Below are 20,112 nucleotides of genomic sequence, written 5' to 3' on the forward strand. Positions count from 1 at the left end.
TTTTGAGAGCTTCTGAAATATGTAACCACCTCTAACCAGTAGGCCAACAAAAAGCAAATAGCCAATAAGTAACACATTCAGAAATGAAAATAAATGAATAAATAAAAATATTCAAATTAAATATTGAGAGCCATGTGCTGGTGCTTGGGAACCTGCTCGACTTAAAACCATAATTCATGATATTGTGTTCAGGTGATCGCTCTCGATACTGTCTTCCATGTGACTTTGTAACGGCTGAATGGGACTCCCGTCCGAATGGTCACCTGGGGGCTCGTGGTGTGTGTCCAAGTCAGGACACACCCATTTCAGTCTGTTTCTCTCCGTCAGCTCCGTCACTCTATCAAGGATGATTACTTGTGGTATTTATTTTTTCTACCCCTTCCTATATATTTTGACCTAATCAAAAACGCCCACCACTTCCAAAATGTCACTTTCTCTGTCGGACGTTCACTGCTGGGGGTCGCGGGACTTTGCAGGCGCTGGTCACGTCCCCGACTGACCACTCAAGCTGCTCCGTCCACCTGTCTCTCTCTCGCTCTCTCTCTCTCTCGCTCTCTGGCTCTTTCTCTCATTCTCCCTCTCGTTCTCTCTCACTCTTCCTCTTTCCCCGCCCTCATTTTGCCGCCTTGTCCGTCCGCAGCCACCACGCCCTGGTTCGAGGCCTACAGGGAGAGCTTCCTGCAGACAATGGCGGCGTCCGACCACGAGTTCCTCAACCACTACCTCGCCTGTATCCTTCCGGCGACAAAGAAATGCGTTGTTATCGCTGACCCCTCACCGGTCGCCACTGTCGGGCTCTTGCTGCTCCTCTATTCGCGTGTATCTGTCCTCCATTGTACCGAGTCACTTCAGTACATGAGCAGGTTTCACACCGCCGCATCATGTCAAAGGTTATTACAAAACCTATTACCTACTGCCCTCGAGATTTTTATGACGAAAGGTGACGATTTATTACAAAATGCCAATGTGACCTAATAAAGGCCAATTATATTTTGGCAAGTTATTACAAAATGCGAGTGTTATTTCATAATAAATGTAATGAAATTAAGCAAGTTATTACAAAATATGGGAGCTATTACATAACAAATGTAATTAAATTAAGCAAGTTATTACAAAATGCAAGTTATTTCATAATTAATGTGTTTAAATTCAGCAAGTTATTACAAAAAGCAAGTTATTTCATAATTAATGTGATTAAATTCAGCAAGTTATTACAAAATGCGGGTGTTATTGCATAAAAAGGGTGTTATTACATAATAAATTATTAAATTAAGCAAGTTATTACAAAATGGTAGTGTTATTACATAATAAATGTCATTAAGTTAAGCAATTTATTACAAATGCGGGTGTTAATACATAAAGCTAATTATATTTTGTAAAGTTATTACAAAATGCGGGTGTTATTACATAATAAATGTAATTATATTTTGGCAAGTTATTACAAAATGTAGGGGTTTGGCATAATCAAATTAATATGTTTATAAGTTATTAAAAAATGTAGGGGATTGGCGTGATAAATATAATAACCTTTTTATAAGTTATTACAGAATGGGGTGTTATTACATATTTAACCATGTTGGCAAGTTATTGCAAAATACAGGTGTTATTATATAGTAAAGGTAATCTCATTTGGCATGACATTGTCATTACAAAATGCAGCATTATTGCAAGTTCTATTTTCAAACTTTCTTCCAGCCACTTTTTCTTCCGTCTTCTTCTCCGTGCCCTTTCTATCTCTTCTATCGCTCTCTCTTCCCTCCCTCTGCGCGACGTGTTGTCTCTGTTTTTGGTGTGGCTCGTTCCTTGACGCCGGCCCGCAGGCCTGCTCGTGGTGTCGTCGGGCGAGACCGTCCCCGTGGAGCAGTTCCTCAAGCTGTCCCAGGAGCAGCACAGGATCCAGCACAGCGGCGACTACACCAACCCCAAGTGGTTCATCCCCAACACGCTCAAGTACTACGTCCTGCTGCACGACATGAGCCAGGGTGACGAACACAGGTATATTTTGTCATAAATGTGGGGGGAAAAAAATAGAATGACGACAGTATTTATTACATACCTTTACGACTCGCCACTGTATAGTGATTATGGTTTATCTATGTATGGTCTAGTCCTCCTGTTATTTAACTCCTTTCTCTTCCAGGAATTGCGATTTTGCAATAACAATAAATAATGCAAATTCTAATCTCTGCGATATTTGCAAGCTTGCAATTTTGCAAAATTGCACTGACTATTGACTATAACCCTTCCTTGAGGGGACAGAGCCTACGTCACCACCGGTGCACATTGCATTCAGTGCTGGTTTTATTTGGTGCTTACTGTCTGTTGAATCGGAAGTTTATTTTATAGATGTATTACTGGAGCCCAAGTAGAATCAATTATTTTTTCTATCTTTGAGCCCATGGTTCTTTATGTTTAGAAAATCTTAATATATAAAGATGGATTTTAATAGTTTACTGTACACAAGAAAATATGGCAATATACACATAAAGCATAATGATCAGACCAGAAAAATTCTTTGGAGATTTTTGCCTTTTGCGTCGCCCATTTTGAGGAAAGCCGCTAGAAAATCACTCAATCAAGCACTAACCTTGACTATCACAAAAAAAAATGAAACGATGCACACAAACCTTACACTGTAATAAAATAGCTATCTAAATCAAAGTCAGCAGATATAGAATTAAAAACCGCGTATTGACGGGCAAACAAAAACATTCATTAATTATAATAATAACTAGACAATTCTGAAGAAATTAGAACATTTAACAGTAAATTATACAAAAAACAAAGACAAAAAAAACTTGCAACTGCGGGTAGCGTCGACTTGGCGTCGGAGCGCCAAACGGCAATTGTCATTGTGGACATGTCAGCGTGCTCCGGTTGATTCCGCCCCAGCTGTCATTTGCATTTGACCTCGAGGGCTTGCCCCCCCCCCGTCTCGCAGGGCGGACGCTGTGTACGAGGACATGAAGCAGCGCTACGGCTCGCAGGGATGCTACCTGCTCAAGGTCAACTCCCGCACGGCCGCCGCCGGAGCCGACGAGCAGATCCCCGACCCCTGGAGTCAGTACCTGCACAAGAACAACGTCCACAGCCAGGTAGGCACACCCCGAGCGGACATACGGGTCCCATCGTGGCGACTTTGTTGCTCGGTTAAGTGACTTTTCTGACCCTCTTAGCGACTCTATTTCTAAAAAGTGACAAGCAACAGATGCGGTGACTTATTCAGACCATCAGGGAAAAGGGGGAGAAATAGATAAAAATATATTATATCGTAATTCATCCCCATGTATCACGCTGCCCGGAGTCATCCTCTCTGGGCGTGGGCGTGGCCAGAGAGCTGAACCAGCTGAGCTGCGCTTGTCCAACTACCAACCACTGATCACCATTTCCTGACACTATTGTAAACAGAAACCGCACCTCATTTTAGATATTAAAATACATACATACACAGTATAGAATGCAATTTTCTCTGAAGTGTGTGTGTGTGTGTGTGTGTGTGTGTGTGTGTGTGTGTGTGTGTGTGTGTGTGTGTGTGTGTGTGTGTGTGTGTGTGTGTGTGTGTGTGTGTGTGTGTGTGTGTGTGTGTCGTGTGACAAATACAGGATCTTCTTCTAAATATGTAATGGTTTGTTTGGTCCTCTCCCTACCTTTGTAGAGTTTAAATTGTTCTTCAAATATACCATGTCCCTGTCGATGGGCTTGTGATTATTTGGCTGGATGTTTCTCTATCTACCTTTTTTATGTGGCTTAAGGTTGCCTGTCGACCCCACCGCTAAGCTTTCTGCAAACGAATGCGCGATGACGTCATTAATATGAAAATGAGCACCACCATCACATCATGACATCACCTGGCGACTTTTGGAGCTAGTGCTCGCTACTTTCATTGGAAAAGAGTTGCTGACGCTGTAGTTTCCTGTGGACACTTGGTATTCTGCCCCCTGGTTGTTTTTTTTTTTTGTTCATTTTTTTTCTTGCCTCCGCTTTGTGTGACCTTTCATATTGGTTGAAATGGTGGCATGAAGCGCTTTTGCGACGCTGATGTCTCTCCTCCTGAGGCTCAGGGGGTAACGCTACACTACGGTGGCCCCTCCTGCCATCCGCCTTGTGATTGCCCTCAACGAAGCAGAATCTTTTCACTCTTCTGCCCTCACTAAACATATGCGTGAGACTCCCCCAAAAAATTCCCGTCAAAGGCGCAGACTTCAGGTTTTTTCATTGCAGCGGTGTGAAACTGTGGGGCGGCAGAAAAGAATGCAGATTCACGATCAATTGCCATGCAAATATTGTATATTGTGTACGGTTAGATATTGGACGCTTTTCGGACCAAACAGTTGTGGGGACTCCCAGAGGGGAACTAGGATCTGGGGAATTCCCCCCCAGAGCTAAACACCTTCAAGGGCTGTTTTTCCTGGTCGCGTTGGCACCGCCAGTAGGAACACTGAAGTGACCCTGAAGTGACGTAAGCCAGTGGGGTTTCAGCTTCACTTCCGGGTTCCATTGAGTTTCCTCCTTAAACTTTGATTGATATCACCCTGTCAGTCCACCAACATCTGTTTCTAATGAAATTTGAGGCGCTAGTCTTCACTCGTATTCGATTTAGGAAGTGTCATTTAAAAGTTTGTCCCGACTTTCACTGGGGAATTTTTGTTTCATTCAGTTAACGTCGGAAAATTCCGATAAATGAAGTAAATTTGTTTAGTCAAAATACTTTTTTTTTTTAATTGTTTTTTTATTTTAATTGGCTGGGGTTTTTTTTTTTATACCCGCGGACCGTGGGCCGGTCCCCGCAGAGCGATGCGACTCGACCGGGGCGGACTTCTCTGTACGTTGGGGACGAGGGAACGTGGACTTACTGTCACTGAACGTTCCTCTTGCGCTGCCTAGTCCCTGCCCTGGAGTCAGAGCTAAAAAAGTCCCTCCGAACAGAGCTCTAAGAACTACCATCGTTCCAAGCTCCTGCAGTGCAGGCACAAAAAAGGGAAGGTTCCTCCAAAGAGTTCTTAGAACTATGAGAAGGTCCCTGCGGTGTGAAGAAAACAAATTTAGCAGTTGTACCTCTTTTATCTATATGGGGACCAGTGTTCCCTCATTCTATGTTCTGACTTACACCGAATAGGGAAGTGTTTAAATTGTTTAATCAATTCCCCTTTTTTCCCCCCAAGGCTTTTATTGCGAGTGCTTGCAAAAACTCTGTTAATATGTTCACACATTGACATGACATGATTTTAATGTGTTATTATACTTGCCCCCTAACGTTTCCAAGTGGTATTATTGTTTGCACCGCTGTCGCAAAGACAACAGGTTCGCTTTATGTTTTCATCAGAGCGTAGCTCCGTGAAGTAATGCACTGCAAGAAAAGGTGTTCTTTGTTTTAGATTATAAAACGGACAATGGATCATTTGTTTGTTTCTGGCTGCTAGCATTATCAACATGGCTAATGCCACCACTAGCAGCCTGGCTACTCTCCAAAGCGAGAAACAACCGTAAGAATCGCAATTTGTACTGGAAACCCCGATCTCAGTGCTACGATAAAGGCAGAGTAAAACATCTGGTAGTATTTATAAGTGTGCAGGTTGTGTTACTTAAGCCCATTTCCGACATGGCTCCGTAACATTCTGGATAAAAATATCTGGCAAGGCAGTAGGCAGTCATTCCCACAAAGCGTCCTTTACAGAAATGTTTCGTATGGAGTCTGTTCCCACTTAGATGACTGTTATGAATACATTACGTCACGCTCACGAGAGAGGTGTTTTAATATCACACGAGACTGGGCAACAGATTCGGTTTTTAGAGCAGGGCTTCGCTCCCCGTCTTCCCTGCTTGGCGGACTTTTCCCTCCGCTGACTGAGAGGGGACAGAGCCCCCGGCCCCGGACACAATAACCCTAATCCAGTGTTATTAAATCACTGTCATCGTCTTCAACCTGTCCTACACCCTCTGCACCTGGAGAGTGAAACCTGTTCTACCTCTCCCTAACTGTAAAAGACACCTCTAGTGTCAGAGTGCCATTTTTAAGAATAAAAATAATAAAATGTGAGAATAAAAAGACCTGTGTCCGTTGAGACCGGAGGCGTTTCAGTTTCTCATCTTTGCAGCCAAGCTCCACGGTTAAATCGGACTCATCATTTTTCAGAATGTTTTCTTTTTTTCTTCCCGCAATCAAATTGTGGCAGTTTCAAGTGGCGTTTCAGGGACCTCCGGCACAGAGACACAGAAAACGGGGATTGTAAACACCAGTTTATTGTATTGCGTGGGCCAGTTGGAATAAGCTCAGGAGCAGATAGACATGTGTCATGACAGGAGCTCCTCTCCTGTGTGAGTGTTGGGATGGGGGTTTAACCTGTTCCTCGTAAGACCAACCAACGAGCAACAGGCATGCAGCCACTCTGATCCCAATCACCTAGATCCGGGTCAGGGGTGGCTGCTCAAACCACCGCAATCCCCTACCACATACCCCCGACATCAACCTGTGGCCATGAAGAATACCTGGCCGAAGCCTACACAGCCACCGCCCCCCAGCCCCACCCACCCACCACCCAGCAGAGAGCAAAAATGAAAAAAAAAAAAAAGAATCTTAAAACTAACTCGGACACAGAATTCCTATACCTTAAAATAATAAAACACTCGACTCTGACACAGGATTCCCATACCTGAAACCAACAAATGTCCAAAACAAATTAACCGGTTCCCTTCTAGGGGACCGCGGCAAAACCATAGTGTGCTCAAATAGTATGTGAAAAGTACCAGCAGGACGTACTAGGGTGAAACATCGTAGAAGGCACGCACAGTTGACAAAGCTTATAGGCCACAATGCAGTATGAGGGCAAGATGAAAGGAAGGGCTGCGGCTGTGCAGGAATGTAGTATGGCTTTCTTACTCACGTAGAGTATGCTGGACGATAGTACACACATGTATTAGTCACAGTGCCCATGAAATTCCCTGGCGTTATGCCCGTGGAAGTTCAAGGGAACCTAATAAACCAAATGAACCTGCTCCTATAACCCTGGTAACTGTATTCATTTCTTGTTGTTTTTCAAACAGAGCTTGTGTGACGAACCCACTCCTGCGGCGGCGAACAGCGCTCTGCTGGAGAACAACTTCTGCAGCGGCGAGGCGGACACGCCCGACCCTGCGGAGAAAGGTCAGCGCGGTGAGAGGGGCCTCCTGCTCCGCCCACCCCTTTGATTTCCAACGCTTATCCTTTCCTGCGGCGCCATCGTGGTGGTGTTCAATTGTAAAGGGGGGGTGGGGTGGGCACAGTAGGAGGCCCTGTCCTGACTCGCACCTTAATTCAGCGACACCATTCTAGATGTCAAACCACAAACACCTCCAGTATCTTAAGCTACCTCTTGTTCCGTTGCGATATTACAATGTTTTCCTAAAAAGGTACTCAAACATAAAATAAATAAATAAATAAATAAATAAATAAATAAATAAATAAATAAATAAAAAGGTTGTTGGGGGCCTTCATTGGAGGCCTCCAACAACAACTTCTGAAAGGTGAAAACTTTTTTTTCCTCCATTTTTATCTATTTTTGGGATCTACAGGGTTTACTGACGCCAGGATACATTAAAGTCCACCCCCAACCAACCAAATCAAACTATAACCTTTTGTCTGATTTTTGTTCTTCTTGTATCAAGAGATGCAGTTCCTCTGTGTCAGAGTCAACGTTTCTGACGTTATAAAAATAATGTCTTCATAAGAACCTGCTACACTTGGCAAATTGCAAGGTTTCCTCCTGAAAAGTTGTTAGGCCTCTCTGTGATAACTGAACCACGGACGGGATAGCATCATTGAGAATTAAAAAAAAGCTATAACACAGATTCCATAGGGCCCTCCATTAAGTCAGTGCTAAAAGCTGACTGGAGACTTGAAAATACGACTACGTAATGTGTTGTTATAGATAAGTCGTTTATATTTAAAATTCAACTTTAGCAAAGTCTGACAAAGAATATGACAATGTGCAGTAATGGAATGCTCTGTTTTCAACAACATCAAAATAAATTGAATTAAGATCAATAATTTTTACTCTCTACAAAAAAATTGGGAAAAAAATAAGTCCTGATTGGGTTCAGATTCCTACAGCCGTGGAGTCCCGGGCACATTTCAATAACAACAACAAAATCAATTAAAAGAATTAAGAATCTTTATTTGTGACATGACTGCACTACGACACATGCATATATATATATATATATATATATATATATATATATATATATATATATATATATATATATATATATATATATATATATATATATCTATCTATATCTATCTATATATATATATATACACACACACACACACACACACACACACACACACACACACACACACACACACACACACACACACACACACACACACACACACACACGCTTTTTTGGGTGGTGGCCGATGAAATGAGGCCTCTGCATTTCAGCCATCCTGGCTTGTCCTTCCTAGGGGGGCAGCCAGGAGCAGTGGGCAGTGTTCGTCAACGACGCCTGGGGACCTGGTACCAGGTGTCCATCGCTGGTCAGACGATGATGCGTGCATGTTTTTGGTGGGGGTCCTTACTGATGGTAGGTGGAGGAAACCCCATGTGAGCACAGGGAGAACATGCAACCTCCACAGAGAAAGGCTCCTGTTTGGGAGACAACCCCCAAAAAATAAAATAAATAATACCAAAGTTTTCACTCTACAAAGAACTTGTATTCAAGTCCTGATTGGCTGTGCTGGATCAACCAAGAGATCCAAACTTATCACTTCAGGGCCGAGGGGAAATCGGCACTTGGTGCATTCCATTTGCTTATAATTGTGTCCTCTCCTTTGTTAGCACTGGAGTAAAAAAAACAAAAAACACTGAGAAGGTGAAAGCAAGCAAAGTGGTATTGCTACCATGTTGGATTAAACTATCCAGCCTCTATACAGATTAGTGCTCTTGATGTTCACAGATGCTCACAGGCGTCGCTGATGAGCTTTCCAACCGTTATTAGGGTTGCTGTGGGCACCGGTGTTACATGGTGTCGGGCATAGACCTGGCGTACACATTACTTGGCCACCGCCCCCACAGTTTTTAAGGCTGTTTTTTTATTTTTATTTTATTATTATTATTTTTTTTTATAGAAATAAAACCCATTTTCCACGTGTAAGCGCCCGTGTTCATCAAATAAAAAAACCCCTCTAATTTGTAAAATACTAAGCATGTTATCAATACTTATGCTTTATTCAGACGGAACACGGTAGACGGTAATGGGGTATCGGCACTTTCTGATGAGAGCCAGGGGAACGAGGGGGAGCTACGAAACAAGCGTGACGATATATTGCTACGGTCACGTACAAAGAATAAACGCTAACTATTATACTACTGTAACTATACTGTTTATATATATATATATATATATATATATATATATATATATATATATATATATATATGTGTGTGTGAATATATTGGTCTGGTAGTTCCACCTAGAGTGGAACTACCAGACCAACCGTGGTCCGATGATGCCATGTGAGACCACCATGTCGTAATCCTCCATCTCCTTCCTCGCTACAGCCACCAAAAGGCCTCAATGCAATTAATAAATAGAATAAAACAACTTTTATTTCAATCCATGATTTCTATTGAAGCCGTTAAGTACGATATTCCGGAGAAAACGGCTCGACCGGGTCCGGCACCCGGGGTTTTGGGCGACGTTCATGCGCAGTCTACAGATGTTGAGCGTCATCGACGAACATCTTATGTTGTAAAATGTTTGGTGTTGGTGCTCATTCCTCGCCGTGGCGTCACTAACCATTATATCTGTGTTTCCAACCGAGCCGCCCCCCACTTATGCCCCACAACTATAGTTTAAAAAACAAACTTCCAGTGGGGAAAGCCTGCACATCGAGAGGAATCCTTGACTCTGCGTCATGGAGTCATGGTTGCTTTATTCCATTTCCTCATCACTGAACTTGCACTGTTGCAATTAAGGTTCATTTGCTTATCTAGCTCATAGTCTGCCCTATTTCTACCAAATACCTCTGCCCCCTATCAAATATATGTAGTACTTACCTTTATACCTACATTCCTAGTTATTTGAGACAATCTGTTCAAACGTCTTCGAATTTGTTCGATGTCGTTCCAAAGCAATCGCAATCTTTAAATCACCTTCATTTTCCCCTTTCGCACTCAGAGTGCCTACAGTATATAGTTCCCTCGTCACCAAGGGTGGAAAGAGAGACCGCCTCAGGCCATACGATCGATCGTTCCATCTTTGATATTCAAATCTAGGTCAATTTTCCAAAGTACCCTTTTAACGGTTGAAGTATTTGACGTTTAGAAGCTAACTGCTGCTTTGAGTAAAATGTACTTGATTTTTGGGATTGATGCATAGCAGTGGGGAGTGTTTTCGGAAATCACTGAATTGCTCAAAAATGGAAAAAAAAAAAAAAAAAGCCGGCGGTGACCTTTAAGTAAAGATCAGGAAATAAGTCGCGCTGTTCAAACTGTTTTCAGATATTTATTTACATTGAGTCATCAAAGTGTGTGTTTGTCACCTACGTAACAACCGCCACCTGTGCCCCTACGTCAGACGGAGTTCCCAACTGCCTGGACAGCCACCCCCTCCAGCTGGAGGCTCCCGCCGACCCGGGGAGCCTGGACACCCTCCGGGCCATGACCTCGGAGCCCACCAAGGGCGGCGGCGGCGGTGCTGGGGGCCCGGTGATGAGCCACGGGGCCTGTCTGACCCTTAACGACCACGACCGCATCAGGCAGTTTATCCAGGAGTTTACCTTCCGGGGGCTGCTCCCCCACATCGAGAAGAACATCAGACAGCTAAACGACCAGGTACCATACGTCCCTCCACAAATCTCTCTCTATATATATATATATATATATGTATGTATATATATATATATATATATATATATATATATGTGTATATATATATGTATATATATATATATATATATATATATATATATATATATATATATATATATATATATATATATATATATATTCCCGACATGGTCGCCATATCGGGGCAGTCAAGATCGGCCGGTACACTAATGCCGTGTGCGCTGGGGGGCGTAGACTGCGACTCGCCCGGCTCTGGACCGACTTCCATGAAACGCGGTATGGAGTTTGGAGAGCTGCGGCCGAAATTCAAGTAGAAATTGAATACTACAAAAGAATAAGAAAATAAGTTCATCCAGTTTGTTGCACAGTGGAGGCTCGTTTCCCTCTCCTCGGCGTCTCGCCGTGCGTGCGCCCTTCATATTTTTGTCACTGTTCATAATTTTTAATATTCAAATAAAAGCTACTTATTGAGAAACAAGTGTTTTTCTTTACAAATAAAGACTCGATAGTCTAACAATGGCTTAGCCGTCAGTGGTGGGGGAAAAAAAAGTATAAACTGAAAATCGAATCGCTGATTTGAAGAACCGTGACACTCCTAAAATATATACATATATACATAGTGCATCAGGAAAGTATTCACACCCCTTCACTTTCCCCACATTTTGTTATGTTACAGCCTTACTCCAAAATGGATTAAATTCCTTTTTTTCTTCATCAGTCTACACACAATACCCCATAATGACAAAGCGAAAAAGGTTTTTTAGAATTTTTTGCAAATGTATTAAAAATAAAAAAAGGAAATATCACATGTACATGTGTATTCACACCCTTTGCTGTGGCACTCAAAACTGAGCTCAGGAGCATCCTGTTTCCACTGATCATCCTTGAGATGTTTCTACACCTTGACTGGGGGCCACCTGTAGTACATTCAATTGATTGGCCAGGATTTGGAAAGGTGCACACCTCTCTATTAGGTCCCACTGTTGACAGTGCGTGCCAGAGCAGAAAGCAAGCCATCAAGTGGAAGGATCTGTCTGTAGACCTCCGAGACAGGATCGTACGGAGGCACAGATCTGGGGAAGTTTACAAAGCATCTGCAGCATCGAAGGTCCCGAAGAGCACAGTGGTCTCCGTCATTCGTAAACGGAAGGAAGTTTGGAACCGCCGTCACTCTACATAGAGCTGGCCGCCCGGCCAAACCGAGCAATCGGGGGAGAAGGGCCCTGGTCAGGGAGGTGACCAAGAACCCGACGGTCACTCTGACAGAGCTCCAGCGTCCCTCTGTGGCGATGGAAGAACCTTCCAGAAGGACACCCATCTCTGCAGCACTCCACCGATCAGGCCGTTATGGTAGAGTGGCCGGACGGAAGCCTCTACTCAGTAAACGGCACATGACAGCCCGCTTGGAGTTTGCCAGAAGGCACCTAAAGGACTCTTAGACCACGGGAAACAAGATTCTCTGGTCTGATGAAACCAAGATTGAACTCTTTGGCCTGAACGCCAAGCGTCACGTCCGGAGGAAACCTCTCATCGCCCGGCTCATACCATCCCTACGGTGAAGCAGGGCGGTGGCAGCATCATGCGGTGGGGATGTTTTTCCAGCGGCAGGGTCGAGGGAAAGATGAACGGAGCAAAGTACGCAGAGATCCTTGATGAAAACCTGCTCCAGAGCGCTCAGGACCTCAGACGGGGGCGAAGGTTTACCTTCCAACAGGACAACGACCCCAAGCACGCAGCCAAGACGACGAAGGAGCGGCTTCGGGGACAAGTCTGCGAATGTCCTTGAGCGGCCCAGCCAGAGCCCAGACTTGAACCCCATCGAACGTCTCTTGAAATACCTGAAAATTGCTGTGCAGCGAGGCTCCCCATCTACCCTGACAGAGCTTGAGAGGATCTGCAGAGAAGAGTGGGAGAAATGCCCCAAATCCAGGTGTGCCAAGCTTGTAGCATCATTCCAGAGAAGACTGGAGGCTGTCATCGCTGCCAAAGGTGCTGCTTCAACCAAGTACTGAGTGAAGGGGGTGAATACATACAGTATGTACATGTGATATTTCAGTTTTTTTTTTTTTTTTCATACATTTGCAAAACTTTCTAAAAAGCCTTTTTCGCTTTGTCGTTATGGGGTATTGTGTGTAGATTGATGAGGGAAAAAATTAATTTAATGATACTTATGATACTTTCATATTCTTCAAATTTGTATGGTGTAGCTGTCAAACAATGTAACACAAGGGCAATTTGAAGTGTTTTGATGATATTAGCACTATTTGGTTTTCCTCACCCATATTGAACATATGAAAGATAAGATCTAACTCCTTAAAGTTATTCTTTGGATGTCTTTTATTGGAGGCTTCTCTTTATCTATTTAATCCTTAAACTGCCGCTTGTGACTATATTTGACTTATTGATGAATATATTGTTTTTCATCCGTCACATTCTTACTGTTACCTTTCCCCCTCGTGCGTTCCCTCTCCTCACGAACGCTCCCCGGTAGCTGGTGTCCAGGAAGGGACTCAGCCGATCGCTGTTCTCGGCCACCAAGAAGTGGTTTGGCGGTGGCAAAGTCCCGGAGAAAAGCATCAGCGAACTGAAGAACACGTCGGGCCTCCTGTGAGTTTCACCAGACCAACAAAAATATACCGTTCTGACACCACCAGGTATTGGAGAAAGAAGATGCAGGGGTTTGGTAAAGACACTGGTATACAAATAATTACTAATTCAAGTATGTTTTGTTAAGCTTTTATTATTGTTAAGCCATAATTGCCAAAAATTCCAAAAGATTTATTAGAAACTTTTTTTTTGTAGTTCTTTGCGAATAAACTGATAATATATAGAATTAAATTATATTCTTATATATGTGTTGATTAAAACATTATTTATGGGTATATTATAATTGTTCAATTAAATCGTATAATTGTATAAATTTAAATAAACCAATTACTAATAACTAATTATCCTCAATTATTATTAATAGATTATTCATTACAATTATAAATTATATATTTGAAAAATATTAAATATTGAAAAAATATTACATGAAATTAAATAAATAAAATTAGTGAAAAACATTAACTCATTATTCAGCTTGAATGACATGAAAATAGATGTGGCCTAATTAAGGCAACACTGTGTAGATTTTTAACCTTAAAATAACATCCTCAGAATCATTTTGATGGTACGCTCACTTGTAATATGCAGAATGGCTCCTCTTTCATTGCCATAGTTCTTGGAGGACCTCCCCTGTTCCTCGTTCCCCTCAGGGAGTCTCCAGAACTGTTTCGATGTGCAAATGCCTTATGTAACTTCTATATTCGGGTACAAAACTGATGGAAAAGTATGTTACACTTTACAGTACTACGTCACTTCTTTGGTGTTTGGCTCCGGTAATTACCGTTTGTTTTTTTTTTTGTTTTTTTTGTTTTTTTGCCGGGTTAAAAAAAAAAAAAAGATGATAAACGAATAATCAAAATGTCCAGTAATAATGCTCGCCAGCCCTCACTTTCACTTGTTTCACCCGCGCGTGCGAGTCGATCCGTCAGGCCGGGCACATCTGGCACCTCCACCGGTAGCAGGGAACCCTGCCCATCCCAGAGTGCCCCATAAGGTTCACATTTGTCTGGTAAAGTAAACACACCGGACCAGGTTCTACAACAGTGGCGCAAAAGTGCAATTTAACTCAGAAACCGTAGGGGCGGCAAATCCCAAATACCAAAAGTTACATAGTGCTGCTTTAAAGTGCTCCTTTTTCTATATCCAGTATATCCAGTACATGTAGTAGACGACTCGGTAGGCGTCAGGTTTGTTGGGCGACATTCATTTCACCAGCAGATGGCGATGTTCAGCTCCCAGCTGAACCTGTTTTCAACACAGTGTCAGGGAAGCGTGATGCTTCAGGAAGCTTTATTTCCCCCTTCCTAATCCCAAATGTAATGTAGAAAATAAACAGATGACTGGATCCCATTTCCCTTATTTTTCTCATGGGAAAAAAGAGTTACCGTCCTACGTTTTAAATGTGATATTGAGAATGATCTCATTTGTGGAAGGAGATAAAGGGACTTTTACCAAAAGCGAAAGTAAGTGCCAGTCTTCCTCAGAGTTTCATTAAGTTATCTCGATTTCTTTTCTGCTGTCAACCCTTGGGAAGGGTTGCCAGATTTGCGGTTTTCCCGTCAAATCCGGCCACTTACAGGGAGGGTGGGCGATTTGAGCAGTTTTGAGGCTGGGAGTGTACGCGTCACCTGGCAACCCTGCAAAGGCCCACAGGCGCCTCGAATTCCCTCTGATTAGAGAGCTTTCACGTCAGAGACAAGGTCATTTGTCGATAACGAACCGCGACCACAGTTAGGCTAAACACAGACGAAGCAAAGCTGAGCGACCGCCACTGTTTGCTGTTAAGGTCGTGCGGAAGTGGAATAAAGTGCTTTAAAGTTTTATTGCCACTGGATGAAATTGGTGTTGCTCATTGGTCGTAACACCTTATCGTACGACTCTGTGGAGAAGTGTTCAAGGTGCCCTCTTCGAATAGGCCAATATTGGTCCACAACCAAAAGGCTTGATCTTGATCTAATTTTCAAGTTCCATATTATGGCAAACTGGGTCTCTGATGGGCCGACTCACACACAATCTGTGAAACGCGACAGCCCGGTCAGGTCGCCGCGCTGTTCACACTACACAGCTTTCTGTCCCCTCCTGAAGTCGTTGTGGCCTCACGCGGCGACCGGTCGGCGACAGGGGGTCGCAAATGACAAGATCCCTCGACGGGAGGAATCCCCCGACGAGCCTGTCCTGTGTCCCGCCGTTTTGTCACGAAAGCCACACGGGAGATGTGGCGCCGGAAATGGCGCGACACCATGCGCGATATATTAAAAAACCTAGAGGAGAAAAGCAAAAAGCAGAGCCCCCCACCTCGTGTGTAACAACAGCTATGCCACGTTCCGTAACGTCTTCGATGACCTTCCCACAGCTACCCGCCCGAAGCGCCCGAGCTGCAGATCAGGAAGATGGCCGACCTGTGCTTCCTGGTGCAGCACTACGAGCTGGCCTACAGCTGCTACCACACGGCCAAGAAGGACTTCCTGTCCGACCAGGCCATGCTCTACGCCGCGGGGTCCCTGGTGAGGGCCACCTGACGCACGCACACACACACACACACACACACACACACACACACACACACACACACACACACACACACACACACACACACACACACACACACCTTTACAAGGTCATAGATGACATGACGATCTTTTTTATGTGTGTGAATCAATTATGGTTAAAATAAACCAGATCTGAAGACAAATGAAAAAAAGAAAACAATTATAATAATCTCAGTAAATATGAAACATTTTAAACAACTTTCAACTTTTTAAAAAGCTGAAATTTGCGGAGTTTTGTGGCTTAAAAGTGGAAATATGTCAAGTGGTGCGACCGTGTTGGAGACAGTGAAAAGGCCTATGAGGCTTTATGCGCTTGTACTGCCTGACAACTTTAACAAATGAACAGATGATGTCAAAAAATGAACAAACTAGTCTTATATGTGAATTCTAACTGAATGAAACTGTTCTTCCCAGTATCTCAATATCTTTTTTATTCTCCTTCAAAAACAGTATTTGTCAAGCGCATTCCCGTTCAGAATGTAAGACTTTCTACGACATTTTAACGGCACAGTTTAACAAAATGTCAATGAATCGTGACCATAAATTGTTTGATTTGGAGTAAAAGAAATTTGGAAAAAAATGGGGGGGAAAAAAAAAAAAAAAAAAAAGTCACAAGGTTCCAGACTGTGTACTTAATTATATAAAGAATGAAAGAACTACTCATCCCATAAAGCGTTGAGGTGATACCTTCCCAATGACTTCCAACCACAGGTAGTTTCGTGCTCTTCTCCTTGAATTCAATCTTTGGAACTTTTGTCTCGGCGTACTGCGACTGAATGGAGAGAACTGAATGGACTTTCAGTCAGGGTCAAAGGAAGGGAGCCTCAGTTTCGGGATCACTCTGACGTGGCCCCCCTCCTCTTTATTTCCTATTCCGAGCAGGAAATGGCCGCCGTGTCGACCTTCCTGCAAAGCGGAGCCCCCCGGCCGTACCCGGCACACTACATGGACACGGCCATCCAGACCTACAGAGATGTCTGCAAGTACGTTTTTAATATTATATCAGAATTATTCATAATGTTCATGTCTCCATGAGCCAAAAATATCATTTTATATATGACTCACATATCATTTTTTGTGTTTTGCAGTATTTTGTTTATCTTTGACTTTTTTATTATTATTATTTGACTTTTCTTTTTCCTTTACACTTTTTAGTTTTGTTTTTATCCTCAATTTTTTCTGCTTGTTTAGCTTCTTTTCTTTATTTTTTTTTAAATTGCTAATTGTCTGGAGTGAAATGCTTCAGACCTCGCCAGAACAAATTCCTCGTAAATGTACATTTCTGGTTCTGATTCAGGTAAATCTTCCCCTTTTTTCTCTCCTCTTTTGTCTCCCACCTTTTTTTCCGTGAAGGAACATGGTGCTGGCGGAGCGCTGTGCCTTGCTCAGTGCCGAAGTGCTCAAGAGCCAAGGCAAATACTCGGACGCCGCCACCCTCCTCATCAAGATGACCAGCGAGGTTTGGGGCACTGCACGCAATGTCATTTTCCATTTTACGCTTATCATTTTGAGAATGCCCACTTAAAAGTTCAGTCTTGGCTAGGAATTTCAGAGCGAATAAAAATCTAAAAGTCTCACAGTATAAGAGAAATGTTCCCTCCCCGTCGCAATCGATACTCCATTATAGGTCCAACAGGCAAAGGAGAAGGCACGACCGTCCCATTCCTTATGTCCCAAAGTAGGCTATTTCAAAAATGGATATTTCATTTTCAACGTATATTATAATCAGCGGCACAATGGAGATTAATGTCCGAGACAATCAGTGTCCCAGATATAGATACAAATATAGGAACACGCAGAAACTCAATATATATATAAACACAGTATATGTACAATTCAATAATCTACAGATATAATCTTGAGGTCGTTGATGTGAAAACCCGAGCCCTAAGGAAAGGACTTTAAAGGCGAGGTGTGGACAGTGGAGACAGGCAGTCTCCACTCCAACTTAATTTAACACCACCAGGAAAAATGGTGCGGGCGTTAAAAACCACTGTTTGGTGTGCAGGTAAAACCCCCATCCCCACACACACCCAGGAGAGAGGAGCCTTGCCATGACACATGTCTAGCTGCTCCTGGGCTTATTCCACCCAGCCCACGCTCTACAATAAACTGGTGTGTCTGAAACCCGGTCATCTGGGTCTCTATGCCGGGGGTCCCTGAAATCGCCACTTGGACGGTTTGTGGTTGGCCAAGCTGCCACACGCTGGGGTGCTGGAGACGAGCCGTAGCCATAGAGGTCCGTGGAAATGAACTGAAACGCACAATATGTTAAAATATACTTAATAATAGATAAATGGGTGCACACAAAAATGAAGAAAAAAATGTATTTCATTAATCATCTATTATTAATGGCAGTATTAGGGCTGCACACCGATCAGCCACAACATTAAAGCCACTGACAGGTGAAGTGAATAACATTGCTCATTCCAATGGCACTTGCCAAGGGGTGGGATATATTAGGCAGCAAGTGAAAAGCAAATTCTCGCCATGATAAAATCGCCAAAACCGACAATGCTGATTCCTCACATTTGTTCTGTTTATCTCCTGTTCCTAACGTTAACCGAGGGATTTATTTTATTTTTTTGTCCTTGGTCCTTCAGGACTCGGACCTGCGCAGCGCCCTGCTGCTGGAGCAAGCGGCTCACTGCTTCATCAACATGCGCAACCCCATGGTCCGCAAGTTTGCCTTCCATATGATCCTCGCAGGCCACCGCTTCAGCAAGGCTGGACAGGTGAGCCCCCTGTCTGTTTATCAATTAAAGGTCCCGCCTTGAAGACCTCTGTTGCAGTCTGTTACGTTGAACTCGTTGGCAAAGTTAACAAAGCCAAATCGTGTCCGGTCTTCTCAATGTCGTTAATTTGGGTCATGGAGTTCTTCATTCTGTCTTCTTGTTCAAATGAGTTGAATTGAGCAAGACTGGCTTTTGAGTCCCACCGAATGAAGGAGATGCTGTTTGAGCCTACGCATTGAACTCCACTGAGGGCTTTTGCCAAGGCAGACTGACGTGTAGGTCTGTGTCAGTAGAAGGGACTGCGGCACATGCTAGGCTTTCCGACGGGGCATCAGACGGGGCCTCAGACTACCAGTGGTAAAACGACAGATTTTCGTCCATGGCGCACATTGTCCTTCCCCGCGTCCGTCAAAACGTGTACGAGTTGGTCTCGTTTTGTGTGGTCTGAGGAGGCCTCGGGAGTCAAATGTGCACTTCCAGTACCGCCACTTTTCCACCAAAGCACGGGAACTAAACGAGGACCATTCAGGCCATCAACCTTCTGACACAGGAACCTTGTCGAAACCTTTTCAGGTGACCAAGTGGAACCAGTTAACGAAGAAAGCTCCTTGATAGGTTCCTAAGTACTGGACACCGGTTTCTGAGGTGGAAAAGGGACTTGTGAATGACTGACGACCTTATCCTGCTTATCCTGGTTTCCTGTCTGGACTGGAACCTTCTACAGACACTGCTCTCTGCTTTCCTCTGCTAATCCTCTCCTCTTTGCCTCTCTCTCTCTCCTCAGAAGAGGCACGCCTTGCGGTGTTACTGCCAGGCCATGCAGGTGTACAGGGGCAAAGGCTGGTCCCTGGCCGAGGACCACATCAACTTCACCATCGGGCGCCAGTCCTTCACGCTGCGCCAGCCCGACAACGCCGTGTCGGCCTTCCAACAGATCCTCTCCAACGACAGCCAGCAGACCGCCACACAGCAGGGCGCCTTCCTCCGAGAGTACCTCTACGTTTATAAGGTGACTCCCTCTTATCGACCAGCTTATCTCTTTACGGATGGCGCTACTGACATGGAACCAATCCAGGCGTTCGGAACGCCCGTTTGGGTCCATTAAAGGATCGATGAGCTCCATTTTCTTACTATCCGTCCTGTGTGTCGTTCCAGAGTGTGGCGGCAGGCAGCGAGGTGGACCTGCCTCAGCTGCCCCTGCCCTGCATCCACAGCGCAGCCACGCGGGTCTACTTTGGTCACGAGCGCCGCCTTGCCGAGGGTAAGACTCAGTCTTCATTTAATGTATTTATTACACGGCTCAGCTGAATACTCGATTCTGATTGGTCAATAGCGGCAATCAGCGCTTACTTTACAACCTTTCGCCGTTCCCTGGCACGCTGGCAT

General features: G+C 43.9%; 1 protein-coding gene across 1 annotated transcript in view; it reads left to right on the top strand.

Annotated features, from left to right (window-relative positions):
- The window catches only part of trappc8 (trafficking protein particle complex subunit 8), a 67,586-nt gene that overhangs the window by 16,584 nt on the left and 30,890 nt on the right, over nucleotides 1–20,112 (top strand). Inside the window, exons 4-15 of the mRNA XM_079996511.1 lie at nucleotides 641–730; nucleotides 1,821–1,995; nucleotides 2,942–3,095; nucleotides 7,042–7,141; nucleotides 10,564–10,820; nucleotides 13,327–13,442; nucleotides 15,796–15,946; nucleotides 16,874–16,974; nucleotides 17,345–17,450; nucleotides 18,595–18,726; nucleotides 19,511–19,735; nucleotides 19,882–19,987. Of these exons, the coding sequence (XP_079852637.1) occupies nucleotides 641–730; nucleotides 1,821–1,995; nucleotides 2,942–3,095; nucleotides 7,042–7,141; nucleotides 10,564–10,820; nucleotides 13,327–13,442; nucleotides 15,796–15,946; nucleotides 16,874–16,974; nucleotides 17,345–17,450; nucleotides 18,595–18,726; nucleotides 19,511–19,735; nucleotides 19,882–19,987 (1,713 nt within the window). The remainder of the gene's footprint in view (nucleotides 1–640; nucleotides 731–1,820; nucleotides 1,996–2,941; nucleotides 3,096–7,041; nucleotides 7,142–10,563; nucleotides 10,821–13,326; nucleotides 13,443–15,795; nucleotides 15,947–16,873; nucleotides 16,975–17,344; nucleotides 17,451–18,594; nucleotides 18,727–19,510; nucleotides 19,736–19,881; nucleotides 19,988–20,112) is intronic.

This window comes from Zeus faber, assembly GCF_960531495.2.
Source record: "Zeus faber genome assembly, chromosome: 1".
Taxonomy (NCBI): Eukaryota; Metazoa; Chordata; class Actinopteri; order Zeiformes; family Zeidae; genus Zeus; species Zeus faber.